Source organism: Nannobrachium achirus (assembly GCF_963921795.1).
Source record: "Nannobrachium achirus genome assembly, chromosome: 8".
NCBI lineage: Eukaryota > Metazoa > Chordata > Actinopteri > Myctophiformes > Myctophidae > Nannobrachium > Nannobrachium achirus.
Window position 1 is genome coordinate 42,823,313 of NC_137817.1, and position 25,534 is coordinate 42,848,846.

Sequence of the window (25,534 nt, forward strand, 5' to 3'; positions counted from 1 at the left end):
ACACACCTGACATAACTGTGAAGCCCGTTTGTCACTTTCACAAATCATATGCTGTATATTAGCATTTTTATGGTGTATCTACTATCTATTCTGCATCTAGCTTGAGGCACATCTATTCTGCATCTAGCATGAGGCAAAATGTTTAACCAGCTCTGTGTGTGTGTGTGTGTGTGTGTGTGTGTGTGTGTGTGTGTGTGTGTGTGTGTGTGTGTGTGTGTGTGTGTGTGTGTGTGTGTGTGTGCAGGCAGGCGGGTGTGTGTGCAGGCGGGTGGGCGGGCGGGCTGGGGGGGGGACAGTATCTCTGTAGCCATAAAACGAAACGGGTTTCTTACATTGATGCTCCTACAGTACATCATGCAAGCACCAGTTAAAGTTACTTTCCATCCCTCATATACTGTGTGCACAGTGCACATCCCATAACCCACACACTGCACATCATTTTGGAGCTCATATCTTTGAACGGGTAAGGGCTAGTTTGTATTAATGCCAGGATCGGGACGGGACAGGATTGAAAATCAACAGGAGTGGGCAGGAGCGGGAATCATCCCAGACCAGTTCATCAAATCGCAGAAATAAATTGCACAGGAAAGTGAGGTCTTTGAACTGCGAACATTATAAGATTATACATTATATAATAATAAACATGATATCAAATATAATATGGATCAAAATAGAAAAACATCTGCGCGATTTTATTTTTTTATATTTTTTTCGGGAGCGGGATGTGAACGGGAGTGATTTTGACCAGGAGCGGGATGGGACCAGGAGTCATTTTACAGGAGTGGGACAGGATGGGATTTTTTTCCCCACTCTAGCCCAGGATTGGGATGGGACAGGATTTTTTCTGCGGGAGTGGGACGGGACAGGAGTGAAAATTCATCAAAATGTCATCCTCTAGCTTGTAGGTCGACTTTTACTTTAGCCGCGCCACCGTCCTGCGAGTTGGGCTTTAGCCATATACCAAGTTCATGGGTCCATTACAGGCCCAACTGAAACTCATTGCTGATTTTATAACAGCTGTTAAGAGATACTGTATGGGGTTAGACACGTGAGGAAAAACAGATTTATCACTATCAGTCCGTGGGATTATCAGTCCATTATGAGTCCAGGACACAAGTCGTCAAAGTCACGGAAACCCTCCTCATGTTGAGGTCACTTAAGCAACCCCATCTAATCCACCTGGGTCTTTGAATGTGGAATAATGTGACAATTTACTAGAGTCATTAGGCTTTGTGTTGCAGGACAAAAGACAGAGAGGTCTCCTGGACCTGAGGCCACAAAACGTTAAATACCGATATGTGTGAAGAACAATGCTGCACAATCTGTCACAGTTTAAGCTACTGTATACTGTCATGTCAGGGCCCCAGACACATTGCATCGTATTACAAGTGCTTGAGCCATGGTTTCATCTTATACAGAGAGCAGGGGCGTCACACCAAATTCTGGGCCCTGGGTACAAGGATTCACTGCGGGCCCCCCATGAATGTTAACTATTGAAAAATAGCAGATATACAAGCTCACAGCGCGGCACCGAGTGCCGCGCTGCGAGCTTGTAGATCTGCTTTTTTATTTTTTTATTGTGAAAATGTGTGCAAGAAACCCATGTTTCCATGTCAGTGATGCTCAAACTTTTTCATATCAAGGACCCCCAAAATGATATGAATTTGGCCACGGACCCCCATCTCAAAATATTTAGTTTTTTTAGACTTTTCAAAAATAGCAGATATACAAGCTCGCAGCTGTGAGCTTGTAGATCTGCTATTTTTCAGTAGCTAAAGTTACTAGGGCCCCTCCACCTTGGGCCCTGGTAACTCAGTCCCACTTTCCTACCCCTTGTGACGCCCCTGACAGAGAGAACCATGTTCTGCTGCAGTGGTTTTCAACCAGTGGTCTGGGGACCACCAGTGGTCCTTGAGGGGGTTCCAGGTGGTCCCCAGCTAAATGATGGACAGTTGGTAAGCAAATGGACCGCTATAGACCTTTAAAGGAGCTATAGTCAACTTTTTCATTGTAGGTGTACATCCTTGTCTACAGACTAGGATGTAAACAAAGTACGGGCCCTGTAAATGTAAACAAAGGGCCAAAATGATTATTTTATCATTATTTTACGCTTTTTGTGGTAATTTTTTAATTGAAACACATATATATGAAGCTTATTTTTTTATAAAATATTTTCGAAACATTATTTTTATTTTAGCATCCGTTTTTCAAGAAAAAGTTGACTATAGCTCCTTTAACTCTGAACGCCGGATAAATAATAGGCCTTGACATGAAAAAGGTTGAAAACCACTGTTCTACTGGTCCAAGCCAAGGACCCCCTTCCCCCACAAACACACGCACGGACACGCACGTCGAACGCCCCACTTGGCTGCAACACATGGTTACTGTTAAAGCACCTGTGTAATCCCGCCCTGAGGGATTAAAGCAAAAACAAATCGCACGACTGAGAACGTTTGTTTTTTAGGCCGTCCCAATTTGTGGCGTGTGCAACAGCGTGAAAGGAGCCCCCCCTCCTCTTAAACAATAAGACACTTGCACAATATGATTTCTTTGGGTATTTAAGCAACGTTTCGGTCACATATAGACCTTCTTCGGGCATCTGACCAAACCTTTGCTTTTATGAAATTTCCGAGACCATTAGTGTGTTATAGACCACAGTTTCCCAAACAGTGGGTTGGGACCCATTTGTGGGTCACAGACCAATTTTTATGGGTTGCGAGTGAATGAATGCCCCTTTATTTATTTTTTTCCTACACTTTTTTCTTCGTTATTATTAAATTTTTCATGAATACAAAATACTTTCATGAATAAATATAAATAAAATCCAAGAAATTCCATAAATTAGAAAACAATGTTTAAGAAGTAGTGAAAATAGCAGGTCCACAATCCCATAACGTGGCTCGAAGCGAGCTTGTAGGTCTACTGTTTTCACTAGTTTGGGTCACGGGGAAACATCAAATTTCTCTTTCTAGCTAAAAAATCACACCCGTGTGAACCGAGCGGTGGTCGTGGAGGCTGTGCAACAGCACTACTGGGTGGGTGCAGCGGGGTTAGTGTGCTTTACAATGCTGTAGTTTCTTCACACACTCTAATTTATTTGACCCTAAAACATTCAGTTTGTTAATAATAATAATAAAATACTTGACCACACATGCTGACCCACCCTTCCCCCGTGTGTGTGTGTGTGTGTGTGTGTGTGTGTGTGTGTGTGTGTGTGTGTGTGTGTGTGTGTGTGTGTGTGTGTGTGTGTGTGAGAACAACAGCGCCCCTCCCTTAACATGTGTGGTCAGAAAAGGTACTGCAGGCTTGAGGCTACATACACGGACGGCCGGACGGACGGCCGGACGGATACCCACACACACGACCACCTATAGGAGACGGTGTGACCACCGCTCAAAAAAATTGGGAACCACTGTTATAGAAAATGCTTCTCTGAACATGTATTCTATTGCTAGTTTGACCCATTATAACACTCTTTAATCTTAGGGCCTATAAGAATGACTGACAGTCATGGTGAATGCATTTCAATCCAGGCCACCCTATACTGTAGTCACTGCTCTGGTCACTGTACCAGCAATTACCTGAGAAATCTGTCAACTTTAAGCCATCACAACCTATTATGGATTAATGCTTTCATGCAGAGTCAGAGTTCCGTCGTTGCTTAAATCGTTCCGAGAAGTTACATAAGAAAGTGTGTGTGTGTGTGTGTGTGTGTGTGTGTGTGTGTGTGTGTGTGTGTGTGTGTGTGTGTGTGTGTGTGTGTGTGTGTGTGTGTGTGTGTGTGTGTGCGCGCGTGCGTGTGCGCGTGCGTGTGCGTGCACGATAGAGCAAAGGTTCAAGTGCCATCTTAATGTTTCCATTCCGTCTTGCTACAGCAGACCGGGCCACCCATATTGTGCAATCGTCTCCTAGGTGGGGACCTGTATACAGTAGTAGGTTACAATTGTGTGGGTTGAAATGACTTGGTTTTCAGCTATAATGGTCTCTGTTTCACAGCGGTGCCCTTAACATGTTATGTAGGCTCTTGTGCACAATCTATCTATAAATGCGACAAATCTCTGTCTGTTTGTTTGTTTGTTTGTTTGTTTGTAATCCGCGTATCTCGAGAACCGTTCGTCCCACCGGCTTCAGATTCGGCACGCGCGTTCCCCGCCGCCGCGCGGAGTGCAGTGCCGGGCCTCGACCCGACCCGACTCGCGGTTTTCCGAAACCGGCGCGAAACGTTCGGAATCTCCTTATGCGGAGCTGATTGTTGACATCAGGCTGTTCCGGAGGAAATCGGCGCAAGCGCTGAGTCATTGTGACATCACTTCATAAAAGGCTCTGACATCACGTACGCCACATGAGTCAACACAAAATCTCTGTGAATGTGTATGTATGTATGTAATCCGCGTATCTCGAGAACCCTTCTTCCCACCGGCACGCGCGTTCTCCAGATATGGGCATAAAGTCTGACATCAGAGTTTTCCGCAACCGGTACTGTGTGTGCAGAGATCTTCATATATGGGCATAAGTGGACAAAGACAAACAGATGGTCAAAACGGGTCCTATGACAACAGGTATATTGGGGTTTGCATTAAAGGCTGGGGCATTCATGGGGTTTGCATTAAAGGGTGGGGCATTCATTCCCTTATTGGGGTTTGCATTAAAGGCTGGGGCATTCATGGGGTTTGCATTAAAGGGTGGGGCATTCATTCCCTATTTCAAATTCGGCACGTGCGTTCCCCACCGCAGCAGGTAGTGCAGTGCTCGGCCTCGACCCGACCCGATACACGATTTTCTGGAACCAGCACGAAAGGTTCGGATTCTGATGTCTGACATCAGGATTTTCTGGAACTGGCACTGTGTCTGCATAGATCTCCATATATGGGCATAAAATGGATGCAGACAGACAAATACAGATATCTCCATATATGGGCATAAATGGACACAGGCAAACAGATGGTCAAAGATCTCCATATATGGGCATAAAGTGGACGCAGACAGACAGATACAGATATCTCCATATATGGGCATAAATGGACACAGGCAAACAGATGGTCAAAACGGGTCCTATGACAACAGGTATAATGGGGTTTGCATTAAGTTTGTCTCCTCCTCCATCTGTTTGTCTGTGTCCCTTTATTCCCATTATGGAGATCTCTGTATCTGTCTGTGCCTCCGACTGTGTTGCAGACACAGTGCCGGTTCCCCCTTTAATGCAAACCAAATTCGGCACGTGCGTTCCCCACCGCAGCAGGTAGTGCAGTGCTCGGCCTCGACCCGACCCGATACACGATTTTCTGGAACTAGCACGAAAGGTTCGGATTCTGATGTCTGACATCAGGATTTTCTGGAACTGGCACTGTGTCTGCATAGATCTCCATATATGGGCATAAAATGGATGCAGACAGACAAATACAGATATCTCCATATATGGGCATAAATGGACACAGGCAAACAGATGGTCAAAGATCTCCATATATGGGCATAAAGTGGACGCAGACAGACAGATACAGATATCTCCATATATGGGCATAAATGGACACAGGCAAACAGATGGTCAAAACGGGTCCTATGACAACAGGTATAATGGGGTTTGCATTAAGTTTGTCTCCTCCTCCATCTGTTTGTCTGTGTCCCTTTATTCCCATTATGGAGATCTCTGTATCTGTCTGTGCCTCCGACTGTGTTGCAGACACAGTGCCGGTTCCCCCTTTAATGCAAACCCCATTATACCTGTTGTCATAGGACCCGTTTTGACCATCTGTTTGAAAAAGCGACAGAAATCTCATATATGGGCATAAAATGGACGCAGATAAACATATATCTCCATATATGGCATATATGGGCATACAATGGATGCAGAATCACAAAGATCTCCATATACGGGCATAAAAGGGACACAGACAGACAGATACAGAGATCTCCATATATGGGCATAAAATGGACGCAGATAGACAGATATCTCCATATATGGGCATATATGGGCATAAAATGGACCCAGAACTATAACTGCAGTGATCTCCATATATGGACATAAAATGGACACCGACAGACAGACAGATACAGATATCTCCATATATGGGCATAAATGGACACAGGCAGACAAATGGTCAAAACGGGTCCTATGAAAACAGGTATAATGGGGTTTGCATTAAAGGGCGGGGCATTCATTCCCTATTTACATTGTTCCGAGTTGGCCAGGTCGCCGACTAGACGCTGGGCCGCCCGAAGGGCGGCCCAGCTTCTAGTACTATACAATAGGCATTGAAATGAAGCAGATGGTTGATGGTTTAAAAGAAGGCACACAGTACCTTGATTTGTATTGAATAAAGACACTGATGTTGCCACTTCCACATAGATACCATTGTCATCAAGGGAGATAATGTTGGCTACCTTTTGGTTACTCATTACCAAGCCAAGTCAAATTGTCAATACTGATGTTTCAAGAGTCCTATCACAGTCCTCAGCTGCCCTGTCCTTATCTCCCTCTCCTCCTACTCATTACCAGCTTGTTACCATGCTTGCAGAGCTGGTCTATAATCAGTCGCTGTAACTAGTCGTCACTTTCTCGTTACTCATTTATGCTTAGTTAGATGTTGGATGGTTCGTGCCGAACAGTGCACAAATAAATCAACCAGTGAGCTTATTTACATGTGAAAGGCACCTTAATTAGTGTTGTTGCTATAGGCATCGCACTGTTGTATTCGGTCCGAGAATTCTTTGCCAGCACAGTGAACCTGATTTTTGTAAAGCTTTGCACAAACGTAAATGTGAAACTTTTGTATGCTTCACACACTGTCACTGTTGTCATGCTTCACATGATATAATATAAATGGTAAGGCGGAATCCAGTTCCCAGTGGACTTGCGTCAGTGCAACCACACTTGCAATTTCCCAGAATTGCACCTCTCTAGTTTAACTCTTGTTGATTTTAATACAGTACTAGTCCTGTGCCTGGGGGTATGCACAGTATATGAGGGATTGAATGTAGGAGTCTCAGAAGTAATGTTGGAGAACCCAGACCGGTTGTGCAATACCCGTTGTATCAGTCTGTGATGTCTCCAAATTTGGACATTGTTTCAGCATGCAGCTGTTACCATAGTGGCGACACTGTTTAGTATCAGTGATGTCAGCATGACTCATCTCCAAATTAGGGCATTGTTTCAGCAAGCGGCTGTTACCATAGTGGATGTCATTGTCAGCAGGCTCATCTCCAAATGTGAGCATTGTTTCAGCATGCGGCTGTCAGCATGCGGCTGTCACCATGGTGACGACACTGTTTAGTATCAGAGATGAAAGCATGCAGACAGATGACAGACGGCAGACATCATCTCCAAATGTGGGCATTGTTTCAGCATGCAGCTGTTACCATTGTGGAAACACTGTTTAGTATTTTGGCATTGTTTCAGCATGTGGCTGTTAACATGGTGGAGACAATGTTTAGTATCAGTCATGTCAGCATGCTCATCACATTTGGGCATTGTTTCGGCATGCCAGTGATATCAGCATGCAGACAGACGGTCAGACGGACAGACATTCTGTAAATTAATAGTTAGATATATAGTTTTGGTAACGTTTATTTAGTAAGAGTCATGAGTTGACAGTATTTTTCCAAGGGGCTTAGCTTCCCACAAGCTGGTATAATATGACTTTCATTTCTTGTTTTAGAGCATGTTCCACCTCTAACCTCTCTGTTAATCCCCTTAATGTAGCAGACCACCACTTTCTAACTGTCTCCATCTCTCTCTCCACTCTCCCACCTAAATCCATCCAACCTCAATCTGTCACCACTCAACGGAACTCTGATTCCTTCCGCTGATTCTCAACTGACTCTGACTGCAACCACCTCCTTTGTCTCTTTCAACTGTCTTTGACGATCACTGCCCCACCCTCTGTGCTCCAAACGGGAACACCTGTCTCACTATCCTCTTGCTTATCTGAGTGAAGACGTCTCAGAGTAGCTGAAAGGAAGTTGCACAAAAGTCCACTTTCTATTGTACTAAAATGTTGTCCTCTGCATCTAAACGTATTTTTTTTGAGCGGTGCTAACCGCTCCTATAGACCGCTTAGAAAAAATGATGTCACAAATGATGTCACAAATGATGATGACATGAGTCCGCTAGACCAATGAAACACTTCGATTCTGTTGATCTGTCCATGATGTCATAGTCACATAGGCACCCGATTGGTTAACTCTGATTTAGAACGCGTTTAGGCCGCCTAAATTACGTCATAAAAAATTATTGAGCGGTGCTAACATTGAATTTCAAAATAGTTCATTTGAATTTCTCAATTGTATGAGTCATGTATTTTATCTATAATACATGAAAACAAACCACACTTTTAGACAGAGCGCTTTAATCACAGGGCCCTGTCTAAAAGTGTGGTTTGTTTTCATGTATTATAGAGAATATCCAGCTCAAGACAATTTTGAAATTCAAAGAATATAAATAAACAGCTTATCACAAATGATGATGACATGAGTCCACTAGACCAATGAAACACTTCGATTCTGTTGATCTGTCCATGACGTCATAGTCACATAGGCACCCGATTGGTTAACTCTGATTTAGAACGCGTTTAGGCCGCCTAAATAACGTAATAAAAAAATATTGAGCGGTGCTAACCTTGAATTTCAAAATAGTTCATTTGAATTTCTCAATTGTATGAGTCATGTATTATTATCTATAATACATGAAAACAAACCACACTTTTAGACAGAGCGCTTTAATCACAGGGCCCTGTCTAAAAGTGTGGTTTGTTTTCATGTATTATAGAGATATCCAGCTCAAGACAATTTTGAAATTCAAAGAATTATAAATAAACAGCTTATGATTATCATGTAGATCGAAGTACGAGCTTTACCACGCCTAACCAACCCCATATCCTGGACACTTCATGGGAGTGAAAATACAGTAGAACCTCCTTCTCCTCTTTGGATCTGCAACTACTGTTGAATTTTGTACAATCGGTCTCTCATCTTGCCGGCCTTCTGGCTAAACTGGGACAGTGATCATGAAGGTGATACCTATGTCATGTTTGGCAGATCCTTGCGGATGTCAGCACTGAGTGACAGAGAGAATGTTTGCAAGATGTCTAGAATGTCTAGAACCACTCCACAGCAGATGTGGGAAAGTCTCGACCAAACAAGTCCAGTATTTGTCTGCAACTCTACAGATCCTTTTGTCATTGTGGTTAAAGTAAAGCAATAGAAACTGTGCATGACATTCCAGCTGCTCTTCATGCTCTTTGGTCTTGGGCTTCTCAGCCATCATTTGCAAGAAGACATCAAATATCGTCCCAACAGAAATAACACTCTGCCACATGCCAGACTTGTCTTTTTGAATGACTTTGTCTTCAAAGTATCTTAACATGACCTTTCAGGGTCATTAGAATGCACTATGGTCCTTATAGTACCAGTACTCATCCAGACACAGCCCCACACAGAACACCTGGAACACAAAGAAGGGGGCGGTGGCTCTCTCCCTGAAGAGCTCAAGGAAATCAGGCACCATCAACATTTGGGTCTCTCCTTAGGTCCTCTGTACAGGTGGGTCTCTCCTTAGGTCCTCTTCCTCAGGTGGGTCTCTCCTTAGGTCCTTAGGTCCCACTTCTCCAGGTATTCTTTGTCTTTCTTCAGGTGATGAATAACACCGGTAGGTTTCCCCCGCACAGTCCTTTCCAAAGTTTCCTCTGCCTTCTGGATGCCGAGTCTGAAGTCGGCCACATTTGGACGCAGCTTCCGTCCCCTATGGTAAACAGCCAGTGCAGACTCAAAATCCCCCATGGTGCACAGTGCCTCTGCCTTACAGTACAATCCCTTGTAAAATGTCTTGTCATGTTTAAGAGATGCCTCAGTGTCCCTTAAAGCATTTTCTGGATCCCCCATCTTCAGGAAACATTTAGATCGCTCAGCAAGGCAGTCCTTGTCTTCCACCTTGAGCATTAATCCCATGGAATAGCTTTCTATAGCTTTGACATAGTGCCCCTTTTGGTACAACTGATCTCCCATTGCCAAATAACTTTGAAATGTCGGGAAGAAGGGGATGACCTTTGGTGGGACGACCTTTGGCGCTGGGACTCCTTCCGTGTCAATCATGGTGGCAGCCATTTCAGCCTTTATGTGGTGCTTGCTGCTCATGCGATACCAGACAATTGTGATCCGCTTTTGGAGAAATTACCTGTGTTGGTTTGACTGCTGCTTTTATATCCGTTACGCTGACGACAGATCTACCCATGACGTCATCCATTGCTTTGTGGAGTTCAGTTTTGAAGCCTTGATTTCGGCAAATTGGATGTACTGTAGACTACATGTAGGCTACACATTTCCGTATGCTACGTGAACACATCACATTGTGACTGTAAGTAAGCTATGTAGGTACATTGCGAAGAAAAGGCTTGAAATCAAAGTTCACAGTATATCATTGCGACCGTAGGTCGCATTTACTACCAAAACCTCCACCGGCTGTCCGTCTGTGAGTCAGTGAGTCAGTGAGTGAGTCACAATTTTGCCCTGCTCATATCTCCACAACCGTTGCCCCCATCCATGCCAAATGTTGCACACACACTCCTTACCTGCCAAACTACAACCTCCAAGGACCCCCTCCACTGCAGCTCACATAAAATGCCGTAACTCGGGCTAGGAGCGTCCGGGAGAGCCGGGGCCGGTACCTATTCGTCCGCCAAGACAACGCGGAGGCCCCACCCCTCATTTCTCACATGGCCCCCTTCTAGCGCCACCTGCAGGCCGATTTTTAAAACACATTTTTGGACACTGCTCCTACAGATTTTGCCCTAAAATCACGGAAATCACTACACAGCATGTCTACACTCATGTCATCAACATGGATCAGGAAGATTTTGGAAAAACCCATTTTTGCCCTATTTGTGGAGATAAGCGACCATCTCCCGATTAGGGAGTCTTACTGGTACTCCCTAAATATTTCTGCACCGCTCACTTCGCACGAGTGCGATTTCAGGTTCAGATTTCAGATTGTGAATACTAAACTGCTCATGTTGAATTCGGGCTATTTCATGGTTAGAACCATAGGCGATTTTAAGGGGTGTCCTAGGGTGCACGTGCAACCCCTGGCCGCCAGGCGGCCATTTCGATTTTTTTTTTTTTTGTAATGTAACTTTACATCCACTCAGACCAAATACAACAACACCCCCTAGTGGTAGTGATAGAGGCTGGCAGCTCCAGGCAGCCCCCCCCTCCCCTCCTGATGTGATGTCATATCCACGCGCCAGTATTGAAATTGAAAACAACATCTGTTAAAAATAAAGCATGGAGTTCGAGCTCTTCACTACTATGGACGTGACTACCGGTAGATATTATAATATAGCTGCTTGCCCTGAAACATCACATCATGGAGAGGATCATTTTGTACCTGACTTTCCTCTACAAAACACAGACCTCAGGCTCTATCAGCCAGGACTCTTGTCTCACTGTGCGTGACTGAACCATTTCCTCCTGACCAGCCCAAGGTAAGACTAAGACAGTCAGATCATGCTTTTATAAACCCTATTATATTAAGCCCAAAATGGTTCTGCCGCCGTGTAGAACCGAACCGATTTTAACTTGAAAAAATGCATAATTTGCCCGCAAATAACCGATAACCGCAAGTAACTTATTTTTACATTTGGGTACAAAATTAACTGCAGAAATCCGCTAAAACAACATTACAAAACCGCTAATATCCGCAATTATTAACGTCGGACACGCGCGCTGTGCGCGCGTGCATGAGGTAATAGAGGTCGTGCACCCCTTGCTGGAAGAGGCTAGAGTCGCCTATGGTTAGAACAGTTATTGATCGATCACGGCCATTTGATTGAAGACACACAAAGCATTATTATTATTATTATAGATTATTTAAAGAAAAACAAGGCTTGAAAATTGTCCACAATGTATCTCCCTAAATATATTTGCACCGCTCACTTCGCACGGGTGCGATTTTTTGTATTTTAAAGGTAGGTTACGTGATTTCATCTAAGTTTCAGTTTTCATGTAGGTGATAGGCGGAGGCCTTTCTCCAATCATGATCAAGTGGGGTGTCAAGTGGGGGCAGGCCTTGGTACGTGTAAGGCCTGTCCCCACTCGACCATGATTGGAGGAAGGCCCCACACTATCCTGATTGGAGGAAAACCTCACAGGGGATAAGGCTGAAGTCCAAAGATGGACCAAACACTCTATAGTAACTAGCACAATCAGAACATAGACGCATTTTGTTATTATTCGAATTAAATGAAAAATCACTTACCCTACCTTAAAGTATATAAATATGTCACATCCTGTGTCACGTGACATCCTGGGCTGTCCCCAGCCCCTCCCCTCTCTGGACTCTGATTGCCTAGAGTGGACTCACCATCTGCAGGTGTCAGTCGTGCCCAGTTGGCTAACAAGCCTCAGAGACTATTTAAGACTGCATGTGCCTGCTCTCTGGGCTGGATCATTGTATTGTGTTTTCCCATGAGTTCCTGAGTATTTCCCTGTGTCCTGAGTTCCACCCTGTGTGGTGTACCTGTGTTTGTATTATTATTAGGGCTGGAATGCGATTAAAAAAACGAATCGAATTAATTACAGGCTTTGTAATTAATTAATCGCAATTAATCGCATTTTAAACGCATATTCACATTTGACCCGAGAAGCATTTTTTTTCAAGTAAAACACATTTTGTTGTACGAGTGAATCAACAAGTGAGTTTTTTAAATCTAAATTTCGCATCCACTGGGCCAAGCAAAGCGCTCTGATCGGCTACTTCTCCCTTTGCATTTGTTGTCTCTTCTTGGTTGGTGCATCGCTATGATCGGTATGCCCGAAACTGAAGGTTCTGTGTTGAAAAAACTTGTGCGATTAAAATGCGTTAATCTTTTTAATCGCGTCAATTTTCTGTAATTAATTAATCGCAATTAATCAGTTAAAGTCCCAGCCCTAATTATTATTATTTCCTTAGTAAAGTCATCGTGAACTAACTGCCCCCTTGGTTTCCTGCATTTGCTTTGAAATGAGTTTCTGCATATGGGTCCAAAAGACACAAGATTTGAACCATGGAGAGAGTGTCTTAACACAGTGAGCCTCCATGCTCCTTGTTTCATCATCACACACGTCCTTGTGTTGTTGTGGATGTTACTCTTCAAAACATGCTTGGCAGTTAGGCCACCCTTGGTGGTGAACACAGGACCTTGGGGGCAAATGTAGAGAGTTGTCTACACTCTGAGCCACCATGCTCCTTGGTTTGTCACAGTTTTGGGCTATAGCCAGGCTAGTACTAGACCATTGTTGTTGATCTACTCCCATTCATTACCACCATCAACAACTGTATCTCATGCTGTCTCCCTTCAAGTCAAACCAGAGTTATGTCTCGAGCTCTTCAAGAAACCAACTCTCGACCCCTCCGAAGTCAAGAACAACAGATCGGTATCACTTGTTTCCTTTCTTTCCAAAATTCTCTTGCATGCTGCAGCATGCCTGCTCTTCAACCACCCTACATTTTCTCATCTCCCAACGTCTGCCTTCCCTTCGCTGGCTTCCGGTCGCTGCCCACATCCAATTCAAAACACTGAGTGAAGGTGATGGCCTACAGTACATGGCAGGGGCGTTACAAGGGGTAGGAAAGTGGGACTGAGTTACCAGGGCCCAAGGTGGAGGGGCCCTAGTAACTTTAGCTATTGAAAAATAGCAGATCTACAAGCTCGCAGCGCGGCACTCGGTGCCGCGCTGTGAGCTTGAAAAGTCGTGAAAAAAGTCGTGAAAAAGTCGGGAAAATGTGCGCAAATCTTTGAATATACCGTATTTTTTAAGTGAACATTTGTAACTCAAATTTTGCTTCTGGGGGGTCCCTGGAACTAAATATTTTGAGATGGGGGGTCCTTCACATGAAAAAGTTTGAGCATCACTGACATGGAAACATAGGTTTCTTGGCACACATTTTCAAGATTTTTCAAAAATAGCAGATCTACAAGCTCGCAGCGCGGCACTCGGTGCCGCGCTGTGAGCTTGTATATCTGCTATTTTTCAATAGTTAACATTCATGGGGGCCCGCAGTGAATCCTTGTACCCAGGGCCCAGAATTTGGTGTGACGCCCCTGGTACATGGCACCCTACCTCCAGGATTTCATCAACTCCTACACCCCTTCCCACACACTTTGATCAGCCATCACAGGATGTCTGTCCCTCCCTTCCCTACGAAACCCTGGCCATTGCTGCTAGCGTCCCAGACCTTCCTCCCTCCTGGCTCCCAAGCTGTGGATTGACCTATGCTCTACTGTACCAATGCCAATGTTGCACTTTGAGTCACATGGATAAGAGCATCTGCTGAATGCCTAAATTGTAAATGTTGTGTAAATAATTAAGTCATACCAATACCATACATACTGCTTCAACAAAATTAAAGTAGATGCTATTTTGTGAGAAAAAAAGAAATAGAATAGACAGAGATTTATATTGGCCTTTGAAGAGACAGGAAGCACTGCATTTCTCAGATGTATATCTCAGTTGCAGAGAGATAGGTCAACACCTTGTGGAGGTGTGTATCAAGGGCTACCCTGGCTTAAATGTAAAACTACCTGCAGACTACAGTAACAGTAACAAACTAATGTAAACATGGGCGAGGTCACCAGGAATGATAAATTACATACAGTAAGTCTTCAAAATTGGGCAAGGATTTTTCAAACATTCTCAAAAATATCAGAATTTTTCAAACATTTTCACCCTAACCCTTTTTTTTATAGGTTAAGTAAAATCTGCAAAAGGTCATATTATTTTTGTCTTAATTAAGCAATGCCAGTAAGCAATGTACTTAATACTATTGAATAACAGTTCATAACCGTTTAATTTACCCTTTATTCATGTAGCCAATGCTCCTTAACCAGGCGAGCCACAATACTTAACTATCACAGACATAGAGGGTTGCTCTGGGAATACACAACAATGAAGCTTCCTGCTAAACTATCAGTGGAGAGCGGATGGATGGCTCTGACCATTATAATTAGACCACTCGGCACTACGTCTGCCTTAGTTTCACCCACTTTGAGGCCAGACAACACACTCATCTACAGTCTGCCAGACAACACAAACTCTCTTTTAGCTGCCTATCCTATCATTACGGCTTCTAAACAAATGCTGGATACCTTGCCAACTGTCATTCTCTGACCATTGTTTTAGCCTGTGGTGTAGACGCACGTCTATAAATGGGAAGAAAAAGATTATTTAGAGCAACTGTAATCACAATCCTGTTCACTTTTGAGGTTGCGTGGGGCTGAAAGGGTTCGTGGAGAATTATTTCGGTCCTTTCAAGCTCTGTAAACATATTACAAAACATGAATTGAACTTGAACAAGATCGTTTTATGGACAGCGCCATATAAACATGTATCAACGCATGTTTACAGCAGAAGTTATGGCGCCCCGTCTCTAAGCGTCTGGTAGCGTTGCTCACTGAGTCTTTAAGTATTTGTTGTTTGAACAGGCAAGAAGCTTTCCTGAAGGCTACACATTTGATGAATGATTGCCTGGCTTAGACGCGTGATATCTAAAGGTAACGGCATTAGTACGGCATACACGAAGGGAGCGCTCGTTTTATGGTTAGATGTCACAGTTATTGTCCACGACATTAAGTTATTGTCCACGACATTACAAGCGGCGCGAAGGCCAGCGGACCTTGGTCCTGCTCTTCGCCCCCGAGCGCCGCAGGCGCGAGTGGCCGCGAAGAGCGGGCCAGGGCCGCGCGGCCGGCGGAGCGCCGCGCGAGTTACGAAGCCGTGGTGAATGCAATCGTTATATTTATGCCCAGGCCGTAAGGCCTGGGCAAGCGCACGATAAACGCCATGATAATTGGGTTTTGGTGCACCTCGCGCGGTCCAAGTGACTACAACGGAGCGCTCCCTACGTCCGGTTCAGCCAATCACAGCGCGTCTTTTCCGGGACTTGCCGCAATGCCGGTACGTTTCAATATCACGCGGCTTAGACGCAACCTGCTCACAGAGCTATAGCACAATATACTGTATCATCCAGTGGTGGAAAAAGTGCTCACATTTTTTACTCAAGTAAAAGTATCAATACTGCAGTATCCACCTGTTTCCGTGGGAGTTTACTGGAGATTATTTTGGACCACACTTCCGGTTTAACAGCAGACATACAAGCTCACGTCGCGTCGCAGATGCAACCCGTCGTGAGCTTGTAAATCACACTCGGCTGCGGCGCCGGAAGCTCGGTACAACGTCTGCGCAATGCACTATGGGGCGTTGGAAACCCGTGGATAGAAATACTCTGTTACAAGTTCACACTGGAATTCACAATGTACTTGAGTAAAAGTACAAAAATAGTGGCATCAAAATGTTCTTAAAGTAGCAAAAGTAAAACACATTCATTACGCAGATTTCAGGTTTTCAAATGTACAAACATCTTTTGAAAATAGCAGATCTACAAGCTCGATGCAACGCATTGTGAGCTTTTAGATCGTCTATTTTCAAATGTACTGAATGTCTGAAGTGGTTAATCAATCACAAAATGTACCAAATAACTAATCACTAAAGTGTTCAAATAAATGTAGTGGAGTAAAAGTACAATATTTGGATCCGAGATGTAGTAGAGTAAAATGAAATACTCAAGTAAAGTACAAATGCTTCGAAAATGTACAAAAAAAGTACAGTACTTAAGTAAATCTATGTAGTTACTTTACACCACTGATATCATCCAACCAAAAGGAAAGGAGCCATATTATCGTCGTTGTCGGGTGAAAACCTTGTATGTCCAAAACAGTTCGTTTTGCATTTTTCATTTGAATAATGATTTAAACTAGTGAAAACAGCCGATCTACAAGCACACAACGCCTCGCACTGTGAGGCGTTGTGTGCTTGTAGATCGGCTGTTTTCACTACTTTTGTGCGACAGCCTTGTATGATGAAGCATGCGCTTTACTTGGTGAAAAAACATACAAACTTGAAACTTGGAGATACAAGGTTTCTGCCCGACAGTGACGTTATGCATGTTGAGTTTGCTCAATGTCTGCATTCAGAAGGAAATTCCCTGTGACCTATAGAAACTAGGCATGTGAGCAGCACTGCTCCGCTGTCAATGGAACAGCACGTTCAGTCAATCATTTCAATTCATCACGCTCGCTGCAATGTAGCCAAGATAACACAGCTCTACAGAAGAGACAAAGCAAACATAATGCGCTGCACGGCAAGAGTTCAAAATTTCACATTTTTTATTTTGTGTCGCTCTCACACAACAATATAAAGCCCCAATTTATACTCTGTTGACGGTGTTGCACCTCGAACATAGCAGATCTACAAGCTCACAGCGCGGTAGCGTCTAAGCTTGTAGACCGGCATGCAACAACGACCACGACGGCGCATAAACTGGGCGTTATTTACCAACTGAAAGATTCATACGTTTCCATTCAGTACCATTCAGAGTGGGACAATACAGCCAGTGACATTCAGCTCTCTCTCTCGCTCTCTCTTTATAGATATATATATATATATTTATACGTATATACACATTTACCCTGATGACATTACAAACATCAAATGATTACTATGTAACATACATAATGGCATACAATATTTCATATATTTGTTGTTGATCAAAGGCTGTGTGGGTGTGTGTGTGTGCAGTTAAAGGTTTGAAAGGACAGATAAATAGACAAGAGAACTACGAGACGGCTTCTGAAAAATAAGAAGCAAACATTCAAGTCTCTTTGGCAATTTGACCTCAGCTACACACCGATGCGCGGGTTTGAAAACACCTTCTGGATTTTTCTGTAGCTTAACAGTCCAGGTAAAGGATTACGGTCATACAAATAAAAAAAGTGAAAATCGTTTGAAATGTTTTTTGGCAGTTTTTGGGGGGGGGGGGGGAAATGGCTTAAGTGGTTAATAAACATTAATGAGGGGATAATTTTGTTCTCTAAAAGATTTCTACATCAGGATGCATCCTTTAGTTTCCTTTAGTTTAGATGTATTGGTGAGTCAGTCCCTGACTGGAGTTGACGTACAGACAGTGACAGCTGGATTCAACAGCCCTGTGACATGTGGCTCTACTCTGTGCGCTGGTTAAAGACACACAGTGGAATTAAACCTCATCTTGGTGGCCATGAGACCATGACAACCAGTTCACATTATGAAATGAAATATAAAACCAGAGGCAGATGGATCCTGCACAGCTCGGCATACTAGATCATACTCATGTGTACGCTTTACAAAGATGAATACATCTCATAGATTTCCCATTAAACAGTAAAAAAAAAAGGAAAAAAAGAAAGAACAAAATCATTTTTAGTTTGTAAATGCGTGTGATTTAGGCAACAAAAGGTGCATTACTGGTTTTCATTTAAATCAAAAGGACAGATGGTTTCAAACCTCCAAGCAACAATGTAGTAAATTCATGTTTTGATTCCGTCATGATTGGAATTTACAGTATAGAGCACATCATAATTGACAGTTTGTTACAAAGAAGAGTCTCATTTTTGGCAAATCCATGTGAGGGCGTCCACCATGAGTACACAACATCACAGTTTAAACACCTCACCACCCAGTCAGTTCATATGTTCATTTAGGAGAAGGCCAGCTTACTTTGCTGCTATGGACTTTGATTCTTTCCGGCGCTTTTCGTTGAACACCGGTCACATACACTGTATGAATCAACGTTCGGAGTTTCGGACCAACTCTTGTCTTGGGTTTGAGCATTGTTCTCTTTGTCATTACAGTCTAGACAGTCATGTTGTACCTCTGCGCAATTATTACTCCCCTTGTTCAAAGTTATTCAGTAAAAAAAAAGAACACGGTTGGGGTTGATGTGTTCGAACATGAACATGAAGAGTCTCCATAGTCTTGTGTAGCCAGAGACCAGAGATGGCCATAGATGGAGATGTCTGTCTTGCGGCTGTTCTCACTGCTGTTGTAGCTCATACACCAGGTTGTATCAGTAGGCACAGATCTCTGACTGTCTGGCTACACAAAACCAGTCCAATGAACAACTTAGCAGCTCCAGTCTTTTTAAAGCAGTGGTCCCAAACGGACCCTTACAATGCTGCAACTCTGAGACCTGAGACCCCATAGCTCTCTCAAGAGTTATGGGGGTCCTTGAAATTAAAAACGTTTGAGAACCAACGCTCCCTACTGCACACAGACGTACTTCTTCCACCAGGACTTGGAGAGCATCCTCATTTTGTCCGCCGTGCTGCGGACCTTCCGCTCCCGCCGCGCCCGCTTGTCCGAGTGCCGCAGCCCCACGGCGATGGCGGCGTCGAACACCTCCTTCAGGTTCTTCTGCGTCAGCGCCGAGCACTCCACGTACGTCACTGCGCCGATCTTGTCCGCCAGCATCCGGGCGTCCTCCTCCGCCACGGGCCTCTCCCGCCGCCGCGCCAGCTCGATCAGGACCTTGACGTCCTGCCGCAGGTCGCACTGGGTGCCCACCAGGAGCACGGGCGTCAGGGGGCAGCGGCGGCGGATCTCGGGCACCCACTTCTCCCAGACGTTCTGGAAGGAGGCCGGGCTGACCACGCTGAAGCAGAGCAGCAGCGCGTCCGTCCGGCTGTAGCAGAAGTGGCGGAGCTTGTCGAACTCGTCCTGGTTGGAGAAAGAGAGAGAGAGAGAGGGGGGGAAGAGACGGTGAGCGATGTGGTGGAGCTGGAGATGTTAGCTATTGCAATGCAATGTACGTAAGAATTACAGTATGTGTGAGTGAGGATTGATATTGGCTTGCAATAGACAATACAGACTGAGAAGAACACAGTGACTGAATGAGAGATGAAAACACGGGACATTAACTTTCTTGTGAATATGAGTTTGCGAAGCCAACCAAGTGTCTGCATGCTGACATATGTAACCCATCAAATACTTAACATTTCAATTTGGACTAACTCCAAAACTCTTAACTTTGTGATATATCATTTCATTTCATCTCTCATCTACAACAGAGGCGCACAGAAAAACCCTTTCAGTAATCACTTGATGGGGTCATGGCAAACGGGAACCGCAGAGCGTCTTGGAGAGGGGAACAGAGACAATAAACGTTCTATACGATACTGTTTGTATGGAGCAGTTGTCTACAGTACATGAGCCCCGCCCCCTCTTGCTTTTATATAACACTAATCTCCTAAATTAACACTCTGGAGCCACATCGTTTTGGCTAGCAAGGGCCTTGAGTACACAGATTAAGAGCAGAAGAAACTTGACAGAAGGCTTTCTATCTTTCTTTCTTTGAACCATCTCCTCTCTGGGATACGTTTCCAAAATCTCTCTTTGGTTAAAAAGTAGTTTGAAATGTAACTCAAACGTACAGCTACGGCTAATAAATGTGACCATTTTAAACACGTTGCATTTAGGAGTTACCAGTGTAAACTCTGGCTTCTTGCAGTGTGTTTGCTATGTGATGACGTGGGGCTTCTTGCAGAGTATACACATAGATCAACCTCTGAGTGTGGAGCAACTTTGTTTATCTGCTATGGCGGCAGCTGTTATCGTTTTCTCTCTGTCTTTGTCTTTGTCTCTCTCTCCCTCTCCCTCTCCCTCTCTCTCTCTCTCTCTAACCCTGTTCCTGGCACACCCCAAATGTTCTGGAACTAGTTCACCTCTCTTTCGAAAGTGCATCAGCCCTGTGAGTGCTTGCCGACTTTGATCTGCCCATGTTTGCCTCGGCTTGCCTATCTGTGGCAGGCTGCTAGATAGATATGTGTGTGCAGGTAGTTGTACGTGTGGCAGCTCCTTCCCTAAGTGTGCGTGTCTGTGTGTGTGTGTGTGTGTGTGTGTGTGTGTGTGTGTGTGTGTGTGTGTGTGTGTGTGCTCTCGCGTGCGCGTGCCTGCGCGTGGGAGTGAAAGAGAGAGAGTGTGTGTGAGAGAGAGAGAGAGAGAGAGAGGGGTTAAATAGAGGTTCTCTAAAATGTAGGTATATCCTTGCAGCGGGTCGTGAACTATAGTGACCTCAGGTACTAAAGTTTAGAACATGCCGTTGTATTAAGAGTTCAACTATGTTTATTTTTATGGTAGAGCTGGCAGAGTCACGTACTGCAGAGTGCCTCTGGTGGTTAATTTTACAATATTCTTCTCTATTCCGTGCGATTATGAAACCACCACCACCCATAGCCCAGAGATATAAAGCCACAGTTTCACAACCTGTTCTCTGTGAGCGGTCCCAAACAATGTGTGAACACTTGGCAAAGAGAGCACTGTTTCTGTCTGGCATACAGTGCCTTGTGGCACGCCACTCACTCTGTGAGAGTGAAAGAGAGAATGAGAAAAGGAATTTGCCATTGTCTTAATGACATCCAACAGTCGTCCATCTTCTCTACACAGCCCACCACCACCCAACCCTGATAAATAGTCGACAGAAGAACTTTACTCCCACTAGTAGCAGGGTCTACTTTCTCAAAGATGGTGTCCATTCTGCAGGCACCCACTGCTAACACGGACCAGCCGTGGGACATATTGTTTCGATGCCTGCATCTGTTTTACGTGTGCAGACGTGTGTGATTTTCCAGTGCAAGCTCTTGGCGCAGAGTGCATGGGGACAATGGTACGCGTTAAGGTCAGATTTTCACACGTCCTCCACAAAAGGGAACGGTAGAATTCCCGTAAAACACCGGCAAAGTTCCCCTTTAACACCGGGGGGCCCGCGTATAGTCTTGAGGGAAACTGGAGTGGAGAGCAAAGGCGACATGCAAGACGACCACAAAAGAAGACACCGCCTCTCACCAGAATGTCATAAAGTACTGCGTACACAGTATACATACACGCACACACACTCACACACGCACACACAGTGGAGGAATGAGAAGGTCCATTGTGCAGATTCATTGGTGCTCGGCTACATTGAGCCTACAGGCATCGTGCTATTCATATGACAGCAGTGTGGTAGGGAGGCAGTGATGCATTGCTGCAGACTGGGAATATGGTGCAATGTTGGATATGTGGGACACTGTGCAGTGTGCATGTATGCGTGTGTGTGTGATGCATGCATGCATGCATGCAGGTGTTTGTGTGTGTGTGTGCATTGCTTAACTCACCTGTCCTGCAGTGTCACACAACTGCAGTCTTACTGGATTTCCGTCCACCTGAACCACCGCTATAGAGACAGACAGACAGAGAGAGAGGGTGTATGAGTCACAGCTGTTAAACAGGGCTACGGTTACATTGTGCCTAGCCTAGATTCTTACCTGACAATCTCTTTCAGTAAATAAACACACACTCATCACCGACCTATCTACCTGCTAGTTAGTATACTCTCTGCAACAAACAAAATTGAAAGCCACTTGAACGCACACAAGGACCTCCTGGTTAGACCCCCGCGCCCCACTCCCTTCCCCAACTCAGAGCACAAGCCTGCCGCCTCGCCCACCCAGCCTGCTAGTTAACTGTTCAGACCATAACACTTTACTGTCACTGCTTTGCAACACCACTCTTGCTGGGCCCTCATGCCGTGACAGAGACCGAAGGTAGCCTCATCATGTGTGTGTGTGTTGGGGGGGGAGTGGAGGAGGATTTTGTTTATTTAATATAACTCTCCTTCAATAAGCTCCTCCAGATTGGAAAAGTGGATGAGTCATCTCTCGGGGAGTTTTGGTTTACAGGGGCCCGTTTTTTTTCTCGTTCGTTCAAAGAGAACAGAACACAATGCGATACAGCGAGCGGACGCGCATGGAAGCGTTTATGTTGCCTGGAGTGCACGGTCGGTCACGGCGCCAGATCAAAGAAGCTCGCTGGAACTAGTCATCCAGCAGGACACAGGAACCATAGTAGCGCTTTGCTTTGAGAAACGAGAGAGAGAGAGGAGGAGAGGGAGGGGGGTGGGGGGGCATTGAACAATCATTTCCAAATCCCAGACACGTGATACTCCTTTTGATTCTCAGCTCTGGACTGCACCAAAACACCCTGCTTCCACCTATACGATCTACCTCTGCTGCCAGCCCTCTTCTTCTCAGTTACCCGTCCTCCAAGTGCCACCTGTGGCATTGCATAACATAACTCAGCGTTTCTCAAACTTTCAAATGTCAAGGTCTCCCCTTAACCCTGACGGGTTCATTTGGTTCCATTTGTACACTGTCAAAGTTACAGAATTGTATCGGTCAATTTAGACCCCCCCTCCCCCCAAAGGAACTTTGAGAACCTCTGGCATAACTGACCAGTGGAAGGCTCTGATTCTCGCGGCACCAAGAAATGACATCACCGCGAGGCAGTGAGGGCCCCCAAGCACACAATATCCCTCTCTGTGACGTTCTCGGAGGAAGACAATCTATGCCTCAGAGCCGCAGCAACAGATGTGCCCATTCCGGACTAGAAGAGAGAGGGCTCGCAGGTCAAGGCTGACAACAATAGACAAAGTTGTGCAATCCAAAACAGTCGCAAAACACACCACCCCCCTCCACAAGAGACATTCTCTACAAGTCATGTTCTATTGGGAGATTAATGCCTGATGTATAGTCTGGTTGCAGTGCGGTGTCGCGCAACGACAGTAGTAGATTTGCAAGCTCACAACGTGTCATATTTTCAGGGCACCGGCGAGCAGCAACTTATAATGGGGCTTGAGGTCAGACTCCTTGTGAAGGCGGCGTGCAGTGCACTGTGGTGGGTGGTGCTAATGAATACGTTTTTAGGGGTCTATGAAACTGTCGGTTTTACGGCACCTCAATATAATGTCAGCAGTTTGGGAAGGACTCAATACACACAGGTACCCCTGGCGTTTGTTTATAGGTCTACTCACAGGATAGAGGTTTAACTAGTCTATATCTTAAAGTAAACAATCAATAACTGATAAAAGACTATTTTGTGTTGTTGCGGTGTCTTGACTGTTGGACACACAATGTCTTTTTGATGACATCATTGCGTTTTATCAGATAAGCCAATCATAATGACAGTAGAGCTGAATCAACAGGACGTTTTGCTCAGATTACTGTTTGCAGGGAGTTCCTACACAAGCAAAGGCCGAAGTCCATCAGTGATAAAAGCGATGGGATTTTCCATCAGTTGCCAACACAGATCCTTCCAAAGTTCCAAACAAACCTCTCTCTCTTTTACACTGAAAAATATATTGTGGAAAGCTTGCTGGGGCAAAGTAGTACTTGGAAAATGGAATGATGCCAAATGGAAACTGGGCTCCATCAGGGATGACGTGTGTCAATTAATCGCAAATGTGTAACAGTTGATAAGAAACCCAAACACACTGTCATAACAGCAGAATAACAGATTGGGTGGGCGCGCACAAATAGCCTACAACTGTTCTAATGCACTATATTCAGTAAGATAGGCTATATGCTAAATATTGCTGAGAATGCAACAGGTAGCAATAGTCAATATTGTATTGTTACATCTTATATACAAGTAGCCTACACAAGAATAAAATGATTTTGTGTTAGGTCCTCAACATTGAAGCAGCAATAATGACAATAACAAACAAATAATAAAGAATAGGCCTAGTCAAGACTTTTTGACTATGAACATATTAGGCTATGTTCATTGTTAGGCTATGTATGAATGATGTTTGTTTTATTTAATTTTATCGATTGAGTGAATCAGTGGTTCTCAATGTGGATTCCAGGGACTTTCTAGGTTCCTTTATGGGGGTTATAAATTGACTTTTACAAGTCTGTAACTCTGACAGTATACAAATGCATGTAACCAAATAGACCTGTCAAGAGTTAAGGGGAGACCTTGAAATGTAAAAGTATCAGAACCACTGGAGTAAATGAATAGCACAATTGCACCATGCATGACTTTATATTGCCTTATTATACCTGAGAAGTCATCAAACGCAGTGGGGACGTATTTGGTTGGATATCCATTGGTGGTGTAGCTGACCACCAGGCTGGTCTTCCCCACCGCCCCGTCGCCGAGGAGCACGCACTTCAGCACCCGCTCGTGAGGCTGCTGTCCCGGCCGGGTCTGGGGGTTGTTGTGCGGGGGGACCGGGGGAGCCATGGTCCTGCCGTTATAATCCATGGAGATCGACTCTCGGATCAGGTGCAACCAGGGCACAGCCTACGGTTTTACGCGCAAGGACCCAGCACTGTGATGAGAAGAATACGGTTCTAAAAAGACCCGGTTGTTTCGGATCATAAAACTGTAGACCACCAGTTATAGGACTCGATCAGCCGTTTAAGCCTGGAGATATGATCCTCCCGTCCGCAGCCTTACTGGTCCTTCTGTAGCACACAACCATACCGACCACCGTTCACTGCTCTATGAGGACTGGGCGGGACCTCATGCTTTATATACCCCCCCCCCCCCCCCCCCCCTTCCTCCTCCTACTACCACCTCCATTACACCCAACACACTACTTTTGAATAGAAAAGGCTGTCATGTTCATTTACCTATTCATTAGGCCTACTAGTTGTGCTTTGGTCGCCACTCGCCATTAGGGCGTGTCACTTAAATTCATATAATAATGAATACTAGCCTATAATTTAACCAAGTAGGCCTACTCAAAATGTTTTATTTAAGTAAAATAATCAATATAGCAATGTAGAAATACTTTGCTACAGTCCGGAATTCAAATTTTACAAAGTATTGGTAGGCCTATCAAAATGTACTTAAAGTAGGCCTACAAAAAGGA

General features: G+C 44.7%; 1 protein-coding gene across 1 annotated transcript; it reads right to left on the minus strand.

Moving 5' to 3' along the window:
* Positions 1 to 17,841: 17,841 nt before the first annotated feature.
* Positions 17,842 to 25,150, minus strand: rhoub (ras homolog family member Ub). Its single transcript, XM_080732381.1, has 3 exons — positions 24,717 to 25,150; positions 21,993 to 22,051; positions 17,842 to 19,557 (listed from the first exon to the last, which is right to left on the minus strand). The coding sequence occupies exons 1-3, from the start codon at positions 24,919 to 24,921 to the stop codon at positions 19,102 to 19,104; spliced, it is 720 nt and encodes a 239-aa protein (XP_080588507.1). The 5' UTR covers positions 24,922 to 25,150; the 3' UTR covers positions 17,842 to 19,101.
* Between the last annotated feature and the right edge of the window lie 384 nt (positions 25,151 to 25,534).

Bases quoted from the DNA above. Each gene is read 5' to 3' on its own strand.
- rhoub (XM_080732381.1), bottom strand. From the start codon at position 24,921: ATGGATTATAACGGCAGGACCATGGCTCCCCCGGTCCCCCCGCACAAC. The intron at 22,052-24,716 runs GTATAATAAGGC...CTGTCTCTATAG, and splicing joins TGCGTTTGATGACTTCTCAG to CGGTGGTTCAGGTGGACGGA. The intron at 19,558-21,992 runs GTGAGTTAAGCA...TTCTCCAACCAG, and splicing joins TGTGTGACACTGCAGGACAG to GACGAGTTCGACAAGCTCCG.